This window comes from Echeneis naucrates, chromosome 24 (assembly GCF_900963305.1).
Source record: "Echeneis naucrates chromosome 24, fEcheNa1.1, whole genome shotgun sequence".
Classification (NCBI taxonomy): Eukaryota; Metazoa; Chordata; class Actinopteri; order Carangiformes; family Echeneidae; genus Echeneis; species Echeneis naucrates.
In genome coordinates, this window is record NC_042534.1 from 8951906 (window position 1) to 8973359 (window position 21454).

The window sequence follows — 21454 nt, forward strand, 5'->3', positions numbered from 1 at the left end:
AAGCTCAAAGTTTCCTGTCAGAGACAGACATTAGATGTATAGTCGCGCTGTTCTGTCATATTTAATTGTCAGATGTTTGCTTTGTGTTTGGATAAAGCTTATTGGGGCTGATGGAAACTTCAGTGTGCCTTCTCCTCTCCTGTGATTGGCTGCCTCCCGTTGCCTGTTGAATAAAAAGCAGGGAGCTGTGGAGAGGCAGCACTCTGCTCAGTGCGCCGGGCCCGACAGGACTTTTTCTGTTTTGGAGCGGCGGTGTAAAACAAATCAAAAAAGAGTGTCATCGTATAACCATGACGGGGAAGGAGGGGGGTGTGCTTTCAGATACTGAGAATAAACTGAAATCATCCTCTCAAACAGACGTGAACCACGGGGGCTCCCAGCAGCCGCCTCCTGCCTGGAAGATGGCCCCCACTGCGCACCGGCGCACCGGCTTCGGCATCCAGGAGCTGCTCGGCCTCAACAAGGACCAGCCGGCGGCCCCGCGGCGCCCGCTGGAGGTGCTGCCGCACAGGGCGCACGTCCTGGCCGCCAGGTCCGCCCTCGGCCACGGCGGGCTGGGGGTGGGCATGGGTCTGCTGGGGCCGGAGGGAATACACTCGTTTTACAGCCAGCCCGCCTTTCTGGAGGTGCTGTCTGAGGCGCAAAATGTGCACCTGCAGCCGCTGCACAGAGCGGCGCACATGGAGGCGCAGATGGAGGCGCAAAACTCCGCCAGCTCCGGTGAGTGTCTGCCATCAGATACCGTGAGATCAGCTGGTTGCTGGTAAAATTCACCCTCTGCAACATTCAAACATTGCTGCTGTTTTCTGAGTTACAATAAAGGCTCAAGCTGCAGCAGGAATTTTCTGCGCCAAAGAATCGAAATAGAAGTGAAAAGAACAAAGCTTTTCGCGCCCTGAGATCAAGCAGTAATGTCAGACACTGAAAGTTAAATTCACTTCTAAAAAAATACCAGATTATGGGACTCATTTTTCCCCTTCTTTTTAAATGATCTTTATAAACAATTTATGCTGAAAATGAGGGATATATTAAAAAAATAAATGGCTTGTTATCCTGTTCGTTTTACATTATTTCTGTCGTTTGAAACAAATCTGCGCACTAGAATCTAAATGTAGAAATCGTTATTATTTTTATTATTATTATTATTATTATTGTTGTTGTTGTTGTGCTGGTTCTTGAAGTTGGCTCCTGATGTGTTTCCTCGCAGACTCTGATGATATGAGTTTCTCCTCCGGCGATCAGAAATTCTCAAAATCATCGATGAGTCAGAGCAAGAAAAGGAAGAAACGACGCCACAGGTAAAACCTTTGAACTAAAACACACATATCACCGGTATCATTTTGTTACCGGTGATGAAACGCAGGATTTTAGGCCCCATTGATGTAAGCGATGAAAATCACCACCCAACAAAGGCATATTAAGACATGTTATTTCACTGGTGTGTGTCCGAGATGGTCTTGATATGATTATATATACTGTCATATAAAAAAAAAAACATTCTGTATGAAATCATCACCGTTTCCTTTGTCTTTTAAAAGCATTATTGCTTTATTTTTCGTTCGTAATAAAAATAATTATAAGGAAAAAAATATAAATACTATTTTTGCAATATTTTTTTTTTTCATTTGTTTTGTAACCAGCAAAAAATGACCTGTCCCTTCCTTTTTTACTGGCAGTTTCGAAGTTGTTTCATAAAACTGCTTAAGATCTGGATTTGATTTCAAATTCAGAGCTTGAAAATTCCCCATTATTTCCCCCCTTTTTTTTTTTTTTAAGGATTTTAGTTGGAGCCTAATTTAATTGATAAAAGAAAGCAGTGCCGAAATATAGATTTTTGGCAATTATAAAATGTATGAATATTTTTATTTATCCTCATATTTTCTGTTTTCTTTTGTCTGCAGAACCATTTTCACTTCTTATCAGCTCGAGGAGCTGGAGAAGGCTTTTAATGAAGCCCACTATCCAGATGTTTATGCCCGAGAAATGCTCTCCTTGAAGACCGAGCTGCCAGAGGACAGAATACAGGTGTGTTGGCGTGTGTTTGTCTCTGTGTAGCCTGCACATGTGTACATGTAGGTATTACCTATCATCATCTTAGATTTCATATCCTAAAGATGCTTCATTCGTCTTTTTTCAAGACGTGCAAAGACAAAAACAGCCACAGTTTTTTCACTGTAATGTGTGTTCAGACCAGTCATTTACACATTTCCTGGAATGCGTGGTTCTTTAACATGAAATCAAGGTTAGAATTACTTACATGTTGCAAAGCAGCAACCGAAAGAGTAAGCATCCCGGCTGCTCCATCATCATCCTCACGCCGTCTCCTGCTCTCACATTAGCAGCCAATTCAACCTCTCAGTGTAATTAGTTAATTGAAGGGAACTTATCACCTCTCTCCCTATGAGAGCCAGGCCTCAGCCCAGAAATGAAATGATAACTACACTGAAATTAATTAGCAGAGGTCAGCGGCTGAGCAGAGGCTCTGCTCGGCTGCTATGAGCATTTTAATTTCCCGTGATATTTGAGCGCCTCTCCCCCATCGATCGGGCCTGGAAATTAACTTATTTTTCAATCAGCCTCTTTGCCCCTGGGGTCACCTTTCGCGGGAAGCAATTCACACACACATGCACACACTCACGTACACAAACACACGCACGCACACACCGTTGCTGTCAAAAAGCATGATTGCTCATCCGAGGCCCATCTTTTTATGAGATAGAGGTTATCATCAGATCTACCTGAATAGCTTTGCAGACTCGGCTTTGATCGTTTTTAATTCCAAGTCTGAAAAAGACACCCCCACACACACACAAACACACTCTCTCTCTCCTTACAATCTCATCCAGCCTCCTTGGCCATTTTAGGATGCTCATTTTTTTTCCTGTTTTCCTCATCCATATTCACAAGCTTGCTGAGGCTATTACAAAGTCTGGCTTGGTGGAAATCAATTCAGGCACTTGAGAAGCCAGAAGGAGAATAATGCACAAGCACACACGTGTGCACTCACACACACACACACACACTCACACTCTCACACTAGTGACAAGAGATGACACTCCACAGATGAAGTGAGCGATGAGAGAAAAAAGGAACATTAAGCTCTGAATTTGGGAGGCTGGTGATATGAACCTGTTTTCCACATCACATAGTACTTCCACTGTGAGACTGTAATGCAGATTCAATTTCAGGAGGGATGTGTTTATGCAAACATTTAAATTTGAGTCAAGACCAAATCTACAGTAGAAGTAAGCTCAAAAAACCAGTAAACCAGTTCCTGAAACTTGGTGTTCTTTAGTTTTGAATCTCCAGCAGATGTCATTGTTCTACTGATCTACACCCAAGAACGCGGTTTTAAAATATAGAGAAATATTAAAAAAATAAATAAATAAATAAATATTAAAGGACCCCTCTTCACAAAAAAAAAAAAAAAAACAAATTCTGATCTGATTAATGATTTAATCTATCACATATGTTGTCAACAAAGGCAGAGTCCGTGATTGAAAATGACAACTACTCCATCTCTACTGGAGTAAATGAACCTGCTAATGTTTTTCATTTCAGAATGGGCCTTCAAACTATTTGTGATGGCTTATTCATGCTTAAATTTAAGATGAGCACAGCATCAATAAATAATAAATAATGATAAATAAACAATAAACAAGAAAAAAGTGATGTTGGGCTTAATGTCACATGCTCTGGTTGATCAGAATAAGAAATATTCATATTTCCCCAGAATGACCACTGATCTCATCTAATTTTGTTCCAGGTGTGGTTTCAGAACCGCAGAGCCAAGTGGAGGAAGAGGGAGAAGTGTTGGGGTCGCAGCAGTGTGATGGCGGAGTACGGTCTGTATGGTGCCATGGTCCGACACTCCATCCCCCTGCCCGACTCAATCCTCAAGTCTGCCAAGGATGGCATCACTGAGTCATATGCTCCGTGGTTACTGGGTGAGTAGCTTCCGAATGATCATTGTCACGCGTCAGCCAAGACACACTTTTAGACAGAGGGACTTTTTCACCAATGAATTTAAAAGATTGACGGGGGCTGAATTTCGGCTTAGCTGCTTCAGTTAGTGGGGCACATGAACACACCAGAGCTATTATGAGTATCACTTTTACCTCCCACCCTGAATATCTTTTTTTTTTTTTTTTTTTTTTTTTTTTCCTATTGATACTAACAATACACGGGTAATGAGTCAAATCATAGAGAACCAACATCCAGAAATAAATACAATGTCTTTTTTAATTTTAAATATAAAGCAATGATAAAAATCTGAAATGGTGAGTTTACTTGTCATTTGACAACTTCTTTTTAAAAGCTGCCTCAAACAGACTATGTTCTTCTGTTTTCTATTAACTTTTCTATGTGATATGTAGGGAATAGATGACTCTATGACCTCTGCACCTGGAGCTAAACCCTGCTCAAGTTACGAGCCAATAAAAGTGTCAGCATGTCAATAAAAGGTATCAGTCGATACCTTGATAATCCTACTTCATCAGTACAGATTAGACCAAATCTCCTCTCTTGTCTCATGTCAATTGATTAGTTTAAATCAATTAGATGACGGTAATTGAATAAGACATCTCCTCCACCCATCCAGCCCCTCCCTAGTTATTATCTTCAAGACTTTTTCATTGTTAAATACCTCACAATAATACTGGATTTCATACTTCTAAGCAATAGTTTCTAATCTGTTTTGTACTTTAAATCAATTATTGAATAAATATTTTTCAAGAATCTCTTTACACTCGCCCAGTTACATTATCTAATGTTCAAAGTTTTTACGATGACAGTTTTTCTTACGCAACTCATAAAAAGTATCTCCTAATCCCCTCAGGTATGCACAAGAAGTCAATGGAAACCTCGCACACTTCTCCAGGCAAACCCACCAGTGCAACCCCATCACCAGCACAGGAGAACCCAGTTGACAGAGAGATGGCGGAAGAGAAGCAGAAAGACAGGAGAGACACTAACTCCCCTTTTTCTAAGGAGGAACTGAGAGAGAACAGTATTGCAGCCTTGCGAGCGAAGGCACAGGAGCATAGCGCTAAGATGCTTGGGACAGTTTCAAACGGAACAAATGGCCACGAAATGCACAAAGAGGAAGCTGAGGATCAGGTGATGGAACAGGAAGCAGCAGAGGAGCAGAAGAGAAACTGAAAATGTCTGCCGTATAAAGACTGAAGGTGAAATAGCTGCAGAGCGGAGTGGAGGTCACTTCTCAAAGTCAGAGCTCATTTTAAACTGGCTGAGCTGAACCTCAACATACACAGTGGTTGATAAACCTGCTGGATAAAACGGTAAACTTATTGGCTCTTAACTGTACATCAAAACCACAGTTCAAATATTAGAGATACACATGAAAAACTTTCTTCTCTGATCTGGTTTACCTGTCAGCTAACTTATAATTTAAATAAAGATAATTTGGCCCTATTTTAAAGGTTTTATTTAACATATTGTTGACCTTACAGTTAGGTGGCAGCTCTCTGTTATCTTGGGTTGAAATTCTCCTATCAGTGAGCATGCTGAACCTCTCTATCTGCTCCGAGGTGTTTATCAGACAGTGATAGATTACAGCAGGGCTAATGGAAAAAACACAGTTTCGCTCCCTACACTCTGTTTTCTTTCAGTAACTGTGATGTAAATAGTAAAACAATGACCAATAGTTAACACTGTAAAAGTATGTAAAGTTGCAATGAATTATCTGTTTGTCTTTGTATAATTGTAACTGTAGCCTTATTAAAAGTACTATTTAAAGTCCCCCTCCACTCAGAAATGTGTTTGGCTGTTTGTCACTGCAGAGTGAAGTGGAACACTGTGTGTGCGGCTGCCTGAAAGTGACTTTTGTGTTTGACAGTTACACTGAAAATACTGATACAGGTTAGTCTCAAACTGGGATGTGGAAACTTAAAGCTTCCAGTTCTCACACAGAGAAAGAACTTCGCTCCACTGGCGCTGTCATGGATGAGTCCCAGTTCAGTCTGACTGAGCAGTCGCTGCAGAGGAAGTGTGTCACAACTACATTCACAGAATTGCAACATAAATATTTGTTTCTGTCGAAAAAGAAATTCCACCATGGAGTGTGTGTTGGAGGCTCTGACCTCTGACCAGTGAACTGTTTCTTAGCCGTGTTCTCCTGTGACCTTTGGGAACCTTAGGGGGAATGCTACCTTTAGGTTCCTGTGGTGTTGTTGTGTCATCATAATTAACATTATGTTTGTGGAGCCGACACTCTACAGGTTCCAAATGCTGAAGGTGTCACACCTTAAAGGTTCCACAATCTAAAGATTCCACTCTCTGAAGGTTCCACCCTGATGGTTCCACATCACAACCTTCTGAAAGTGATCTCCAGGTCTTTGGAACCTTCAGGTTCTGCCTCGGACTTTGCCCCCTGTCCTCTGGGCCTGATGCTGAAGTCCTGCTGACTGGGGGCGGTCTGCTGGAGGAGAAACTGCCGGCCCATGCGTGTGCTCGTACCGCCCTTTAACTCCGGAGTTTCCCACCTTTGTACCGAAGCGAAAGTAAGCGGCGGTGACTTCCACCATGACTCCATCCTGATCTGAGACGGGTCGGTATGTGGCTGTCCGGCGGACGCATGGCCTCGGTCGGCCGGCAGAGCTTCGGGTCCTGTTTCCGCGTCTTGGGGCGGAGGGGATGTAACACGGCGGCGGTCATGCCGGAGGCTGCGGGCTTTGAGGGGGTGTCGGACCGCTCGGACCTGCAGGACTTCTCCGTCTGCAGCAGCGACAGCTTCTGGGCCGCCGTGGCCCGGCAGAGACTGAGCTGGATCAGACCTTTCCACACCGTCCAGGACTGTGACCTGAGCCAGGGGAGGATCAGGTGGTTTGAGGGAGGAAAGCTCAACGTGTCCGGTAAGTGCGACCCAACATTTTGTTCCACTCTAACCTGATATTGAGTATTTGGATAAACGGATTCATTAAAGTCAAAGTCAGCCGATCGGGTATAATTATATTTTAGATTGAAACGCTTCCAGAGACACTGAAGGCATCAACATGAGAAACCCTTCTCTCAGCACATTTGACCCAAAGCTCCTTGAACTCACCACGATGTCCTTGTCAGGAGTGGAGGAGAAAGTGTTTTCAGTGTTTGTGTCTGAGTGTGTTGATGTTCACATGCAGTGAACTGCCTGGACCGTCATGTCCACACTTGTCCTGAGAGGGTGGCTGTGATCTGGGAGAGAGACGAGCCGAAGTCAGAGGTCAAGCTCAGCTACAGGTTAGCAGGTCAAATACCATGCAAGTGTGTATGTGTGTGAGTTTCAACGTTTTTTTTTTAACCTGAATTCACTGACATCTATCTATAGGCAGCTACTGGAGATGACATGCCGCCTTGGGAACCTGTTAAGGCGGCGTGGGGTGAAGAAGGGCGACTGTGTCACCATCTACATGCCTCCCTGCCCTCTGGCAGTGGCGTCCATGTTGGCTTGTGCCCGTATTGGTGCCGCACACAACGTGGTGTTTGCTGGCTTCAGTGCAGATGCCCTGGCTGAGCGAATCAGAGATGGTGAGCCGGAGTGAGTGGTGTGATGGCAGAGATTTAGGTGGAAATGGATTTTCACAGTGCAGTGAATGAAATGATTGAATGTGTAAATGGTGCACAAAGTGTCCTTCAGTACTTCGATTTGGTTTCACGTGTTTCTGGTCTAATTTTCACATGCAGCCCAATCCAGCACCGTCATCACGGTGAACCAGGGCGTTAGAGGGGGTAAAGTCATAGAGCTGAAGAAGACGGTGGATGCAGCAATACAGAGCTGCCCGACGGTACAGCAGGTGTTTGTTGCCATGAGGACAGAGAATCCAGTTGTCATGACAGCCAAGGATGTCGCCATGGAGGAGGTGAGAGGCCATATATCTAATCAGAACCTGCTTACTGTGCTAACGTGTGTGTGTGTGTTGTGTGAATTTCACAATCTGATACTCTTACACCTTTTATGTAACATCTCAACCTGCTATGTAATTAAACAAGACATAAAAATCTCATTTCTACAATATTGAACCTTTGGGAAAACATTGTACTGCATTTGTTTTACACACAATTCAACAACAACAAATCAGAACAACAAAGTTTGTTCTGTTGTGGTCCTGTCACAGTGATGCAGTTACTTGTGTGTGACTTTTAGCAAGTAATCCATACATTTCACGGCGCCATATAGGAAATGGCGAAGGAGGATACAGTGTGTGAGCCTGCTGGCATGGACAGCGAAGACACTTTGTTCCTGCTCTACACGTCAGGCAGCACAGGGAAACCCAAAGGACTCGTCCACACTCAGGCTGGATATCTGCTGTATGCGGCACTCACCCACAGGGTAACGTTAAGCACCAGAGGCAGTGTTGTGCTGATTTTATGCTTTTTTTTTTTTTTTCCAGTGAAGACCATGGACAGCCAAAATTTGACCTGTTATCCAGTGTCTGACCATCTGTCGAGGAAATATCAGTCTGTTCACAGCAGATTACAGTGGCCTTTGCAAAAATGTTGCCCTAGTTTCAACATCCCGCCATTATGCAATAAAGTAATTTCAAGATGTGTTTATATCCACTCGCACATAAAGTTGAAATGGGGTATTTTTGAAAATGTGTGTACAATTGGAACACTCACCTTCAACATATCAACAATTTCTACTTCTTTTTAAATCCAGTAATCTTGTCAATCTTCCTCCTCATCCGCAGTACGTCTTCAGCTACCATGATGGAGATGTGTTCAGCTGTGTGGCAGATATTGGCTGGATAACGGGACACAGTTACAGCGTCTATGGCCCGCTGGCCAACGGGGGCACCACAGTCCTATTTGAAAGCACTCCCATTTACCCTGACCCAGGTATGCCTGCCAGCATATCTATCATGTTGATATAATTTGGAAGTGCTCCATAAAGTGTATGCAGCTCTGCTCGTCGGTGTTTATCATTCAACAACTGTTTGTAGTTGAACTTGACTGTGCTTCTACGTAAACAGCAGTCAGGGCCACAGGTGTCATAACGTGTCAGCACATACGCCTTGTTGTGATCAAGATGAAACTGATTCTGATTACAGGGCCATGCTTATTTAGTTGTGACTTGTTTTTGTTTTTTTTTTTTTTTTTACAGGGAGGTACTGGGAGATGGTACAGAGACTTAAGATTAACCAGTTTTATGGAGCTCCTACAGCAATCCGCCTGCTGCTCAAATATGGAGACAAATGGGTACACAAATACGACCGCTCCACCCTCAAAACTCTGGGCTCTGGTATGCCTCTATACTTAAACTGTACTGTTATGTGTACAATGGCCCACCAATCATATTTTTTTTACTACCTGTTAAAAGGTCTCATTTTGCAACAAGCCCAGCCAGAAGGAGCAAAAGCCACTTTAGCTTAAGCACATGAATGCACTGATTTTTTTTTGTGCAGCTAACATGCAGCTTGTTTGTTTTTCTACGTTGTGGGAATTTTTTTCCATTTACTCCAAGCACATAAAAAAGTGATGTCCGGCCTCTTTCACAAACTACACCCACTGCTATACAAATTGTGTTGCACATCTAACACAGCATTATCACGTAGCAAGGCAGCAAGGCACCACATAACGCAGGAATGCCTCTCTAGGGGGAACACATGAGCACACACACACGCACACACACTATATACACTATATACCAATTCCAATTCTTTTTAGTATCAATCAATCAAATCTAATTCACATGAAAATATAGATATGAATGAATGTATTAATAAGCAATATGAATCAATGTTCTTGATTAAGACCAATACAGAACAACATAAATGATTTAAGCTGCCTCTCTGCAGTGGGTGAGCCCATCAACACCGAAGCCTGGGAGTGGTACCACAGGGTGGTGGGACAGGGACGCTGTCCTGTGGTGGACACCTGGTGGCAAACAGGTAACTGTGAAGACAGTAAAGTGTAGAATTTATCAGCTTCCGTGGACAATGATCAATTCGTAGTGAAATTACATGGCAGTGAAAGAATTTTAGCCTCCAAAATGTCAGTAAATGGGATTTTAATGTTAAATGGTAGAACTAACATCCTACTTCACAATGACTCTACAATGGGCAGCTCAGTTCAGCACTTCCTTTAACAAAGCCACGTCTGCAAGCTCTGTAACGGGCTATCATCTTACCTTAAAGGGGCAAGCAGTCTGCTCTGTCCTTCTGGCAACAACACAGTTACATAACTTTAGGAATGTGGTCATGTGCATGTGCATTTACAAAATATAACAACATAGGGGTGTGTACACTTTAAGTTCTCTCTGTAGGGCACGTGCACGCACGCGTGCGCACACAGTTTTGTATCCCTTTGTATCCCTGGACGGATTCAAGCTAGTTGTTTTGTTTTGTCTCACGTTAGCTGTTATGACAGTAGCTGCCAAAAGAGCACAAATAGATCCCAGCTGTCTGGGGAGACCCTGATCACTCTCTGGACTTTTCAGATACGCTGCAGCTTGTAGCCTGACTTCATCTCGCCCCCACACAAATGTAAATTTGTTCTCCAGTTTGTCCCAATATTGATCAAAGAGAAAGAAAAAGTAAAACTGCCAAACTTACTTTTATTTTTAGTTTTATCTGGATATTTTCTGTCTTGATTTATGGTTATATAACACAATACCAGTGAAGTACAGACTTCACACTGCAGCAGAACACATGAAAGGAATTGAAGTAGGAGTGACACAACATGCAGTAAAATTGGCAGTAAAATTGTCCTTCACCGTCTGACATCAGCATAAAATAGCCACTATTCCTTTACTAAAGCAGTGTGATGGAACATAAGAGCATGTTTGAAATCACCTGACTTTACTAATAAAACCAATTTAACAGATGAACATTGGACCTGACTGCTTCATCCTCAGTCCCTCCAAATTAGATTGAGTCATGACCAAATGGAGCAAAGCTGCATTAATTAACATACAAATGGCAAAAAGCTATAATTAATTGATGATAATTAAACCTCAGAGCTTTATGAGCTGAGAATTACAGACACAGATATGACCTAAATACTCTCCTTTAGTAAAAAGGATTATGTTGTTATGCTATTTTCCTGGACCAATGTTTTCAATTAGGGCTAAGTGGCATTATTCATAAATGCCATTTGGTTGATCTGGAGGCAAGTAGCCTGTTCAGAGAGAAAATTAGATCCATTGTTGGTAAACGGCCACCATGTTGGATTATAAAGGAATGGAGAGATCCTGGGCAAAAAACAAACAAAAACATTTTTCATATCTACCTGATTAAATTCTTACAGTAGTTTGACATTGTATGAACATCTGTACACTAATTTTCCTTGTTTTTTTTTTACTGAGAATTATAATGATATAGCTGGTCATGTTAGCTTAGCATAAAGACTGGAAACAGGAGGAAACCTCTAGTCCTGCTGACTGTTCCCTTGTCAAATTGGCCTCACACTAAGCTAAGCTAACATGTTGCTGGCTTAATATACTATTCAAGTTCAAGCAAAAAAAAAAAGCAAAGAAGTATATTTCCTTATTAATGTAATGTTATGTAATGTTAAAGCAGTTAACATTGCTGGCGGATCTTATGTGTTTCAGCCCAAAGGACAACAGTTAGTGATGATTTGAGCAGGTTGCCAGTTGCCAGAGCTATTGTGGGATCATTGGTTGTGTCTTTGTAGCGAGCCCCCTCAGCTGCTTTCGAAACTATCCACCAACACCAACACGTAGATTTACCACAGTCCCCAAAGCCTATACTAACCTACATGCATTTACTTACTTTGGCTGAAATTCCTCGATCCACATCTGTAGTAGAGATCAGGGCTCATGTTAGATTTTCAAACCATTATTTGACTGATATTATTAGAAGGGAAATGACAACATTTACCTTCTAATATTGTCTCCTCCGGCTGAGGGCCCTGGACAGTTATTGTTTTTTGTGTTCAGACCTGATGGTTTTGTCAAACAAACCACATCCATCGGTTTGATTATATCTTGCTTCCTTTTTGTTAAACCAGGACAAATCAGTTTGAATCGTTTGAATCGAGTATTTACAGAAACTCAAATGTTGTGTTCTGAGCAGGTTCCTCAGCCTTTTACAGACATATCAGAGATTTACCATTAGCAACGGCTTTGTAAGGTTCTTTTGTATTTTCACTTGCCGGACATACAGTACTTAAAATAATCTGTTGTCTTTTTCCTGTGTGCTTTTAGAGACAGGTGGGATCTGCATTGCCCCGAGGCCAGCGGACCCAGATGCAGAGATTGTCCCAGGGATGGCTATGAGGCCTTTCTTTGGCATAAAGCCAGTGCTCATGGACACTGAGGTATATGGCTCATCCTGTGTGTGTGTGTGTGTGATGCGTGCCACCCTGCAAATGACGGATGGCTGGGAACAGCCCTGAGGAGAGGGTCAGATTAGGATTATAAAATACTCACCAGCTGTGTCACTTTTGATACCACCCTGCTCCCACCATTCAGTCCCACTCTGTGCGTGCCAGAAACCCTATTAAAAAATCTGTCAAACTACTTTGCAGCTATTAGTCGCTCTTGTTTCTGAAATGGGCAGATTGTGCAGACAGTTGGAGCGATGACTCTGAGCTCATCTCTCTTCCTCGCTCTCAACGCAAACACACAACATAGCATTTCCAGGATACAACAGCTTCAGTACACTTCCTTAAGTACCAAAAATACATTCATTCTTACTGTAATCATATCGGTTATGTAATCAGCACTTGCTTTGTTGTCAGCTTTTCTTGTGACTTTAATCTAATGTTTATTGCTTTTTTGGATTCTCTCAGGGCAAAGTTGTGACTTCCAATGACACATCTGGAGCGCTTTGTATAGCTCAGCCTTGGCCTGGTATGGCCCGAACAATTCATAACGACCCCCAGAGATTCACTGAGACCTACTGTCAGCCTTATCCTGGTACTGTACATTTTTTTTTCCAGGGCCAACCTGTCTTTTCTCTGCCAAAATATGTTGAACTTCCCATTTAAGTTAACAGTGTCTCTCATGCCTTTGTTAGGTTATTTCTTCACTGGTGATGGAGCCTATCGCTCTAAAGAGGGATATTACCAGATCACTGGGCGCCTCGATGATGTCATCAACGTGAGTGGTCACAGGATTGGCACAGCAGAGATAGAGGATGTGTTGGTAAGTAGTAAAAAATATTTATTTAATAAATATTAATATTTGTTCATGTAATTTTGTCACAGTAATTGCCGTTGAGCCATGGTTACATCCTAAAGTACAGCATTTCATCTTCCAACCACGAAGCATTTGCACAGTCCTGATTCTGTCATTTCTGAAACAGAATCAGTGTTCTGCAGTGGCTGAATCTGCTGTCATAGGATTCTCACATAGCATTAAAGGACAAGGTGAGAAACACAATTTCTGCACGTTATGCTGTTAATTAGGATGGATAAGAATATGAACGCATGAATTTCTGTCTCTGTGCTTCACCAGGCATTTATGCTTTTGTGGTGCTAAAGAAGAGCATAGATGTCCAGGAGGCAGACGTCACCAGGCAGATTAACGACATGGCATCGAAAAAGATTGCCAAGTACGCCTGCCCAGACTATATCCAGGTAATTCTGTTTCACTAACTTTGAATTGGAAACAGATACTGTCCAGTTTAGCAACTTAGCAACTTTTTGGCTTTTCTCAGTTTGCACAACGTCTGCCAAAGACACGCTCAGGTAAAATAATGCGACGGGTGCTGCGGAAGGTGGTGGATAGCGAGTTGGAGGGATTGGGTGACCTCAGCACGCTGGACGACCCTGAAGTAGTTCAGGAGATAATCCAAGGTCACCACGACCTGTTAAGCAAGCAGCAGCCTCAGTGACGTGTTTCCAGAAAGCACTCCTGCAGTGGGATATGAAAGTGATGCCTGAAGGTCACTCGCTCTGTGCCTGCATATCAAAAGTGAAGGCCACAATTTTTTTTTTTTTTTTTTTTTTATTGCACACATGAAATTTAGCTGTATGCATTATCCACAGATGTACTCTGCTTTTGGTAAGAATGTCTAAAAGCATAAATATTTTGCAAGTTTCAATACAAAACTGAATGTAATTTTACTGTAGTAGCAATCTAATGTATCACTGAAGATACCAAAATAAAATAGTGTAATTTTACGTAAAGGCATTAGTAATATAACTTCTTTTTCCAGTTTTCATGATATTTAAATTGTGCTTTTACTTCCTAAACATTCAATCAGTCTCAAACATTTTGGCTGGTTCCAGACCCACGAGGATCCAGGTGAGTGTCTTTGCCTTTTTTTAAACAAAGGATAGCCCGTTGGCGTGAAGACATACAAACTGGATGTGCACGTCTGTGTCCACTGGAACAACTGTTGTTAAGCACCTCGTTAAAGTTACGGCTTAGTAACTGATTGACTCAGGAGTGTATTGTGTTCTTTAAACCCAAGCTGATGCTTCCTGCACGCCCAGACTTTTAGACAGATGACATGATGGTCACATGGTGTCGGCTCCCTGATTGAGGCTGTCTCCTTTTAAATTTGTTAACTCCCATCGACCATCTCCACAGAGCTTCAACTGCAGATCGTGGAACTGTCAGAAAAACGAAAACGGGAGAAACAGGATCAAGATATAAGATATTTGAGAAAGGAAATAGGTGTTTCTAATGAACGGCAAATAATAATTATATAAGAATCAGAGAAGCCTCTAAAAAAAAAAAAAAAACCTTCAGTCATTTCTTTACAAATGTCAGAATGTGGATACACCAAATATGAGAGACAATATCTGATAATAGATAATACTAAAGGATTAAAAATCATGCTGCTTTTGATCAGGGATGTTCACTGTTTGTGTGTGTGTGTGTGTGTGTGTGTGTGTGTTGGGTCTACCTTCTCCAGGCTGCTGCGATGTCCCAAACTGATTAAAGTCATGCCAAGTTGTTTACAGGTCCGGTACAGCTGTGCCTCCACCTCCTCTGTCAAAGCACTGGTGGCCTCATCCAACACTGCAAACAGAAATACGGCATCTTGTGAGAGTCCTAGTCTGGGGCTTATGCCTCGAAATGGCTTAATCACCGACTGAAACTATTTTTAAAAACAAACCTGCATATTTAGGCTGCAGGTAGAAAAGTCGTGCAAAGCAGAGACGCTGCATTTCACCTGGAGATAGAACATCATACCTGGAGAGAAAAACTGAATTTCACCCTGCGCAGTAACAAAACAAATAGTTGTTTGTTGGCTGGTTTTGTTGTTGCTCTCACCAGTTCCAGTCCACAGGTTCATCCAGCCCACCTGTCCGCTTCAACAGACTGGACTGAGGAACACAGAGTTTGACTCAGGATGAACACGTAATCAAATACTAAATAAGTGAAACTTGAAGGAGCATGAACACTGTGGTAAAACTAATGATAGATGTCACTTAAAAGTAGAACGATGGCAGATAAAACCACTCACCACTCCAGATAGTTCCAGGAACTTTAAAATTCTGTCGTCGTCCACTGACCCTGACAGAAGAAAGATCATAAATACATGAATGTAACTCACTCAGACTGCCAGCAATTTCAGGAATTTTATGTGGCAGCATTGAAATGGAGAAATATCACTCTGAATTCATGTCTCTTTTATGGGATTATACAAAGTTATTTAAAGCAGCAGAACAAATCGTTTCAGTTAAAATAATTATAATTCTTAGCCATTAACCATTAGCACGGTTTAATGCTGTTCAGTCACAATGAAATCTGATACCTGATGCAGGGTAAATATCCTTCAATGGGTAGATCACCTGTTGGAGAACACACTTTTAGTAAATTCTCATTTATTTGGAAGTTTCCTTTCTGTAGATTTGGCATTATGCGTTTCCTAAAAAAAACACAGCTTCTATAAGACTGTAAACATAACAAAGGAGCAGGTGGTGACCTGTTCACGCAGCGTGCCATCAGTCAGGTAAGGTTTCTGTGGGAGGAAGAGGGTTCCTCTGGGCCCAAAACATGTCGTCATCTGGACAAAACCTAAGAAAAACAAAATGAACTCCCTTTTGTTATTTGTAAATTCCCATAACATCAGAGTACAATTCATCAAATCAAATCAAATTCCTGTCCCTGTTGACTCACCACTGTGTGCCTCCCAGAGGCGGTTGAGGACCCTCAGTAGTGATGTTTTGCCTGTTCCCGTGTTCCCAACCACCAGGAGGTGAGTGCCCTGGCTGATTTTCAGACTCAGGTCCTCCACCAGCAGCTGGTCTGAGTAAGGGGATTTGTATGAAAGATGGTCCAGGATGAAAGCAGTGTCCACTGGGCCAGCATGGATGTTGAAGTCACTGTGGAGAAAGATTAAATAAATAATTGGATATAAAAACATAACTATTCATTTCTTTTAGTCTCTCTAGTTTTTGCCCTGCATTAAAATGTTAACTTGATTTGACTATGCTTTTTTCTGCTGCAGAGATAATTGTAAAGCACAAACCTGTCAAAGTCGTAGCTTTCTCCTGATGCCGGGTCATAGTCGCACTGCTTGTGTAGGATGTCATCCATCACCTCCCTCAGCTCGCCAATCCTGATCACACACACACACACACACACACGCACGCACAGTGATAAAGACAAAAGGTGGATGGCATGAACCAATGCTGCTGTCATCATGTCTCCTCCAGGAGTCGAATTTAAGTATGCTGTGTGATACCTGTGGGTGTATCCAGCCACGTCTGACAGAGTGGTTGACAGGTCTATTAGCTGTGTGAAGCCATTAATCAAGTAGATGCACACAAATGCGTTCTGAATGTGAATAAGGAAACGGGCCAAGCCGAGGAGAGAGCAAAAACAGAAATGATTATTTCAAAAAGTGTCTGAACATGGAACAACAAGCATATTGGGTGAATTTAAGAAAAGAAAGATTTATACTGTAAATACTGACTGATAATCAAAACTTATTGTGCTTGCTTGGGACAGTTATGAAGCAACTGAAATGCCTCTTAGACCCATTTGACAATGACGTCACTGTCCGGTGACAGACATTTGAACTCAGGATGAATTGAGTTCTCTGGGTCTAAGGGGTTTTGCTGCCACCTACTGGTTAAACGAGCAACGTCCACAGTAAGTCCTGAAACCTGGGACTGAAAAAGCATCACTCACTGAGATCCACTTTATGTAAATCAGGAAGGAGGCCTTTTTGATATTCATTTTAAGGTGTGTCTGATACTTTGACATCGTTGATCATATGATCCAATTCATTGCAATATTTGAATTCTTATTTTTGTAATTTGTCAATGTCAGACATCGAAGGTCATTATATGAACTGTGTTTCTACCAGAGACCACAACAGAAATAGTCTCACTAAAAAAATCTTGTTCATGGTTCTGATGCTGTTGCTTATAATTAACTCTAATTTTTCTAAGTTTTGTAATACCAGATAACAAAAAGATAACCCGAGTATGTTGCACATAATGCCATCAGAGTATCTCTCTCTTTTTTTTTTTTTAAACAAAGCTGTATTTTTAAAGAGCACTTTTGATAAGATAAAGGCAACAGAAAGAAAACCTACCTTACTGATGAGGGCACTGAGCTCCCCAGGAGTGAGATCGTCATAGATCCCAGTGAAGATGGGAATGGAGATAACAACGTAGCTGAGGAAGCCTCCGACGTAGTCAAACGTGTTAACCCCGACTGAGAGAAGAGAGGTCAGAGGTCAACTCTGCAAATTGAAACAATATAATGGCAACTCTGAAAGTATGGATGTGTGGGATGGTCATACTATAGAGCCAGAGTTCTTTATTTATTAGATTCTTCTGAGTTTCTAACAGAGCCTGCAGTCTTCGATTGGTCCTTGTGTGCTCCACTTTACCAGCTCTAAAAACTCAGACAGAAGCATTTGTTCCAAACTGATTTAACGGATATGGTGTGTGGGTTCAGAAAGACCCTGAGAAGATTTTTTTTTTTTTTTTTTAATCACAGGAAATGTGATTAAATGTGATTAAATGTGTTCAAATTGCATGGTATTTTCTCAGCTTTCTAACACCATCTCTGCTGCATGATCATGTAAAACAAATTGCCTCACCTGTAAAAAGCTGCAGACTCTGCATTAACACGGATCTGCATGTGCTTGAATCTGGACAGACAAAAACATAATGTTCCAGCAAAAATTTGTTTTCGATGCAAAAAAAAATGTCTTTTAATAAAATGTTAACAAAATGTTCTTTTCACCTCCCTTTCCGCATAACTTAGTTTTACATGTTAGGGATGAAATTACAACTTCTCTTCAAGTGTTCATTACATTGATTCATATCCTGTGTTTTCATATGAGGCAAAGGGCACAGGGCCAAAGTCTACAGAAACTTCCTTTTAGTAAAAGATAGATTTCCCTGCAAATGCACGCTGAAAATATCTGTATCAAATAAACCTGGAAAAACACCCAGCTATCCTGTTTCAGTTCAAAACAGACATTTTAAAGTCAGTCCTCCTTCATTTGAGACTAGTGAATGTTAACATTCAGTATACAAACTTTACCTGAAATCTCCTTCCAGTTTTTCTTGCTCAAACAGTGTTGACACAATTGGGCTCATGAGGATTTTATTGGCAATCGTCCCCATCACAAAGTAACCAAAGATACTCACAGGACCAATCCAACCAGTACTGCAAAGGCAAGCATGTGATTTTGAAACAGCAAATGTGATTACATATACAAATGGTAAAAAAGATGTTCTACTTTTGACAGCTTCCTGGACTTTCTCGCACTATTCCAAACCCATTAGCTTTTCAAAAGCTCAAACTCCTGAGTTGTAAATGCCCTTTGCCACAATACTCTATGAGCCCACCTGTAAAAACAGTGGTAGGTGTAGTAAGTCAGGGTGAACGGTGAGATGATCAAGCGACTGGCCATGGTGCTCATCTGCTTACACAACCTCTCTGCATCCTGACTGATCCGCTGGTCTCTGAGGTACAAACAAAACAAACACCAGGAAATAAAACTATCTGCCAATTCACCACTTGATTTCCACTGCGACATTATTTTGAGGCTACATACAACAAAAAACTTGGATTTTTGTATATTTTCATTTACAATTAAGTACAGAGTTGGGTTTGTACTGACTGCTAAACCCGTTGATGGACAAAAAAGAAAAAGAAAACAAAATTAGACAACAAAGACAAAAATCATTTAAGCTTACGGGTTGTCAATGTCCTCTCTGAGAACATTGAGTGTGTAATAGACTCGGCCCTGGAAATAGCTCGTGTGGAGGCTCTCAGTTAGTGTCTTCCTCCAGCTAACATACATCTGATTGCAAATGTACTGGTCTACACTTTTCATCTGGAAGAAAGAAACAGAAGAACACAGAGGGGGGGGGAGCAAAAGATGCACAATAAATTAGAAGTAAATGACCGTTTGTGTGAGATGAACAGGGTCATGCTGGAAGATGTCTCTTTTAAAGACTATAAAACTGAACATGTCAGACTGTCCTCACCAAAGTTGTTAAAGTTTTTTATGACAGCAATTCAAAAAATATCACATGACAACACCATAAAATACCTGGACCAGTGCACCTGGCTTTTTTTTTTATTTAGTGTCCCAATTTTTGATAATAATATTAGATTAATTGAATAATTTGCCTCAATATCAGTTAGAGCATTGCAGATCATCTGCTTAATAATCAAAAACTTTCCAAATATTGTACTGTATTTGTGTTTGGTCAGTAGGTTGGTTCTCTTGCCAACTCTACATGCTTCGATCAACTTACTGTGGAATTGAGTAATATGAGCACCATTGCTTTGGCCACCAGACTCCTGAAGCTGGAGTAATCTTTCTCTGCCAGCACATTGTAGAATTGACTGGGGAGGACACCCACTTGGTAAATGATCAGCTGCTCTGATGACAGAAAAAAAAAGTGTTGCGTTAGTGCATTGATCAGAGACAATCCGGAGACTCACAACAAACCGAGCTAAAGTTCAGCGGGGGGGAAACATCATATGAGCCCTGCTGTCGGCAGACATGTTACATGACAACTTTCTGTGGCTCTTTCTATCCTCCATGTTGCCACACATTTAACTCCGGACATTACCTGTCAGGGTGACCACAAGCAGAGTCCCAAACATGAGCACACTCTGGCTGCTCCATGATGGGAACAGGACCTTCTGGATGCTGCAGAACCTCTGCACAAACGTCCAGTCCAGTTTGGGCCTGCAGGCACAAACAAAGATATTCAGCTGAAGTCAGCTGCTGAACTTCAGCTCCTGCTGCGGTCTTACCTCCTCGTCCCTTTGCCATTTGACTTTTCCAGACGAGGCATCTGCTCTGCCGGCGGACGGAGGAGCAGACGAAAGCTCACATACGTCTTTCAGACGTGAAGATGCTGCTGAATAACTTTTTTTGCTGTTTCTTTTTTTGCAGGTCTCCTGTCTGCAGTCAGACACCGACGGGCAGCAGGTCGAAACCACAGCTGGTTAGCAGCGAGAAAACCGAGCAAAGATCTTCAAAACAAGCCCGGACAAACTCATTCCTTCACTCCTCTCGCAGCCTCAGCATGTTTTCGCAATCGTCGCCACACTTCTGAGCAGCAGCAGTCAGCCGTCCTCCCTCCGTCTTCCTCCGGTGCACCGGAAACCGGACTTCCGCTTACAAAGTGTGAGCCGCACCGATTTTTCAAAATAAAACCTTTGTTTACGCCGTAAATAGCTGCAATAACATGACATATAGGCGACAATAGATTTTACTTAAAAGCTTAAAAACGTCAGTATGTAGCATTTTGTACTATATTTATGTCATATATATTTTCGTTTACATTAGTTATAGCTTCTGGCCTTTTTCTCTTTTTAAGGTTTTTAGTTTCTATTTCCCTGTTCCATTTTTAATGCGCAACTAGAAATCCAATGTGTTCAAACAAAAAAGAAATGGGGATGAGCCTTTAAAAGGGAGCTATTAACAATCAGGAATACTTGGGAGAGGCCTGTGAGATAAATGAAAAGCTAAACAAGATGCTTGCTTGGAGAATCCTGAATTGTGATGCGACATTATGTTACAAAATGAAATGATGCCATAACGGGACATTAATTATAAATCATGCTTCCTCACTATTACAGCTCGACCTACTGGCAGAAACAGGGATTCACTAGTGAAAGACAGTCAGGGCCTGTGCTTTGGATTTAGATACCAAATACTGACCATCAACCAAAGGTCAATTCATAAGAGCAGCAGAGAGAAAACATTGGGTGTTCTTGTGGATCACAAAGCAGATAAAGACTGAAAAGCTTATCTATGCTGTTCAAAGGTTGAGTGTGAACTCTGTGGTATTTGGGTATGAGGCATAAAAATGTGATGCTTGTTTATTCATCAAAAAATGTGCTTATTTTGGATTTTACACTGCATAATACAGCTATAAATCTCACATCATCAGTATTTCACCTAATAACTAATTATATACTATGTGGAAATTTCTGTTCATTTTGGTTGAAGTATTTAAACTCACTTTGGGCTTTTACATGTTGGTTACGGTTGAATCATCATTATGCTTTCATTACTTTCATTTTTCCATTGTCACCCTGCTA

The 21454-nt window shown here is 41.7% G+C and overlaps 3 protein-coding genes across 6 annotated transcripts; 2 read left to right on the forward strand and 1 right to left on the reverse strand.

Moving 5' to 3' along the window:
• The first annotated feature begins 290 nt into the window (after positions 1 to 290).
• LOC115038236 (visual system homeobox 2-like) lies at positions 291 to 5160 on the forward strand. Its single transcript, XM_029497106.1, has 5 exons — positions 291 to 720; positions 1208 to 1298; positions 1902 to 2025; positions 3767 to 3947; positions 4838 to 5160. The coding sequence occupies exons 1-5, from the start codon at positions 291 to 293 to the stop codon at positions 5158 to 5160; spliced, it is 1149 nt and encodes a 382-aa protein (XP_029352966.1).
• Positions 5161 to 6336: 1176 nt separating this feature from the next.
• LOC115037478 (acetyl-coenzyme A synthetase 2-like, mitochondrial) lies at positions 6337 to 14703 on the forward strand. 2 transcript variants are annotated; one of them, XM_029496046.1, is made up of 14 exons: positions 6337 to 6872; positions 7140 to 7236; positions 7325 to 7524; positions 7681 to 7856; positions 8174 to 8326; positions 8688 to 8835; positions 9101 to 9238; positions 9795 to 9887; positions 12170 to 12276; positions 12751 to 12877; positions 12978 to 13105; positions 13266 to 13329; positions 13418 to 13539; positions 13620 to 14703. In XM_029496046.1, exons 1-14 carry the CDS (start codon positions 6575 to 6577, stop codon positions 13794 to 13796), a joined length of 2028 nt encoding a protein of 675 aa, XP_029351906.1. In that variant the 5' UTR covers positions 6337 to 6574; the 3' UTR covers positions 13797 to 14703. The 2 variants fall into 2 exon arrangements, with proteins under 2 accessions (XP_029351906.1, XP_029351905.1); XM_029496045.1 differs by having other exon boundaries at positions 6338 to 6872; positions 12164 to 12276; positions 13620 to 14701.
• abcd4 (ATP-binding cassette, sub-family D (ALD), member 4) lies at positions 13591 to 20495 on the reverse strand. 3 transcript variants are annotated; one of them, XM_029496047.1, is made up of 19 exons: positions 20159 to 20495; positions 19972 to 20090; positions 19651 to 19778; positions 19084 to 19223; positions 18733 to 18849; positions 18425 to 18550; positions 17976 to 18026; positions 17673 to 17767; positions 17463 to 17584; positions 16605 to 16696; positions 16389 to 16478; positions 16037 to 16242; positions 15843 to 15934; positions 15672 to 15708; positions 15381 to 15430; positions 15188 to 15240; positions 15030 to 15106; positions 14817 to 14932; positions 13591 to 14520 (listed from the first exon to the last, which is right to left on the reverse strand). In XM_029496047.1, exons 1-19 carry the CDS (start codon positions 20197 to 20199, stop codon positions 14425 to 14427), a joined length of 1848 nt encoding a protein of 615 aa, XP_029351907.1. In that variant the 5' UTR covers positions 20200 to 20495; the 3' UTR covers positions 13591 to 14424. The 3 variants fall into 3 exon arrangements, 2 of the variants coding, with proteins under 2 accessions (XP_029351907.1, XP_029351908.1); XM_029496048.1 differs by lacking the exon at positions 20159 to 20495 and having other exon boundaries at positions 13592 to 14520; positions 19651 to 19773; XR_003840466.1 differs by lacking the exon at positions 13591 to 14520 and having other exon boundaries at positions 14881 to 14932; positions 15030 to 15119.
• Between the last annotated feature and the right edge of the window lie 959 nt (positions 20496 to 21454).

Coding starts and splice junctions, on each gene's coding strand:
- LOC115038236 (XM_029497106.1), top strand. CDS start 291: ATGACGGGGAAGGAGGGGGGTGTGCTTTCAGATACTGAGAATAAACTG. Junction 721..1,207: donor GCAAAACTCCGCCAGCTCCG/GTGAGTGTCTGC, acceptor GTTTCCTCGCAG/ACTCTGATGATATGAGTTTC. Junction 3,948..4,837: donor ATATGCTCCGTGGTTACTGG/GTGAGTAGCTTC, acceptor TAATCCCCTCAG/GTATGCACAAGAAGTCAATG.
- LOC115037478 (XM_029496045.1), top strand. CDS start 6,575: ATGTGGCTGTCCGGCGGACGCATGGCCTCGGTCGGCCGGCAGAGCTTC. Junction 8,327..8,687: donor ATGCGGCACTCACCCACAGG/GTAACGTTAAGC, acceptor CCTCATCCGCAG/TACGTCTTCAGCTACCATGA. Junction 9,888..12,163: donor GGACACCTGGTGGCAAACAG/GTAACTGTGAAG, acceptor GTGTGCTTTTAG/AGACAGGTGGGATCTGCATT.
- abcd4 (XM_029496047.1), bottom strand. CDS start 20,199: ATGCCTCGTCTGGAAAAGTCAAATGGCAAAGGGACGAGGAG. Junction 19,224..19,650: donor TCATATTACTCAATTCCACA/GTAAGTTGATCG, acceptor TCTTTCTTCCAG/ATGAAAAGTGTAGACCAGTA. Junction 18,850..19,083: donor AGAGAGGACATTGACAACCC/GTAAGCTTAAAT, acceptor TTTGTACCTCAG/AGACCAGCGGATCAGTCAGG.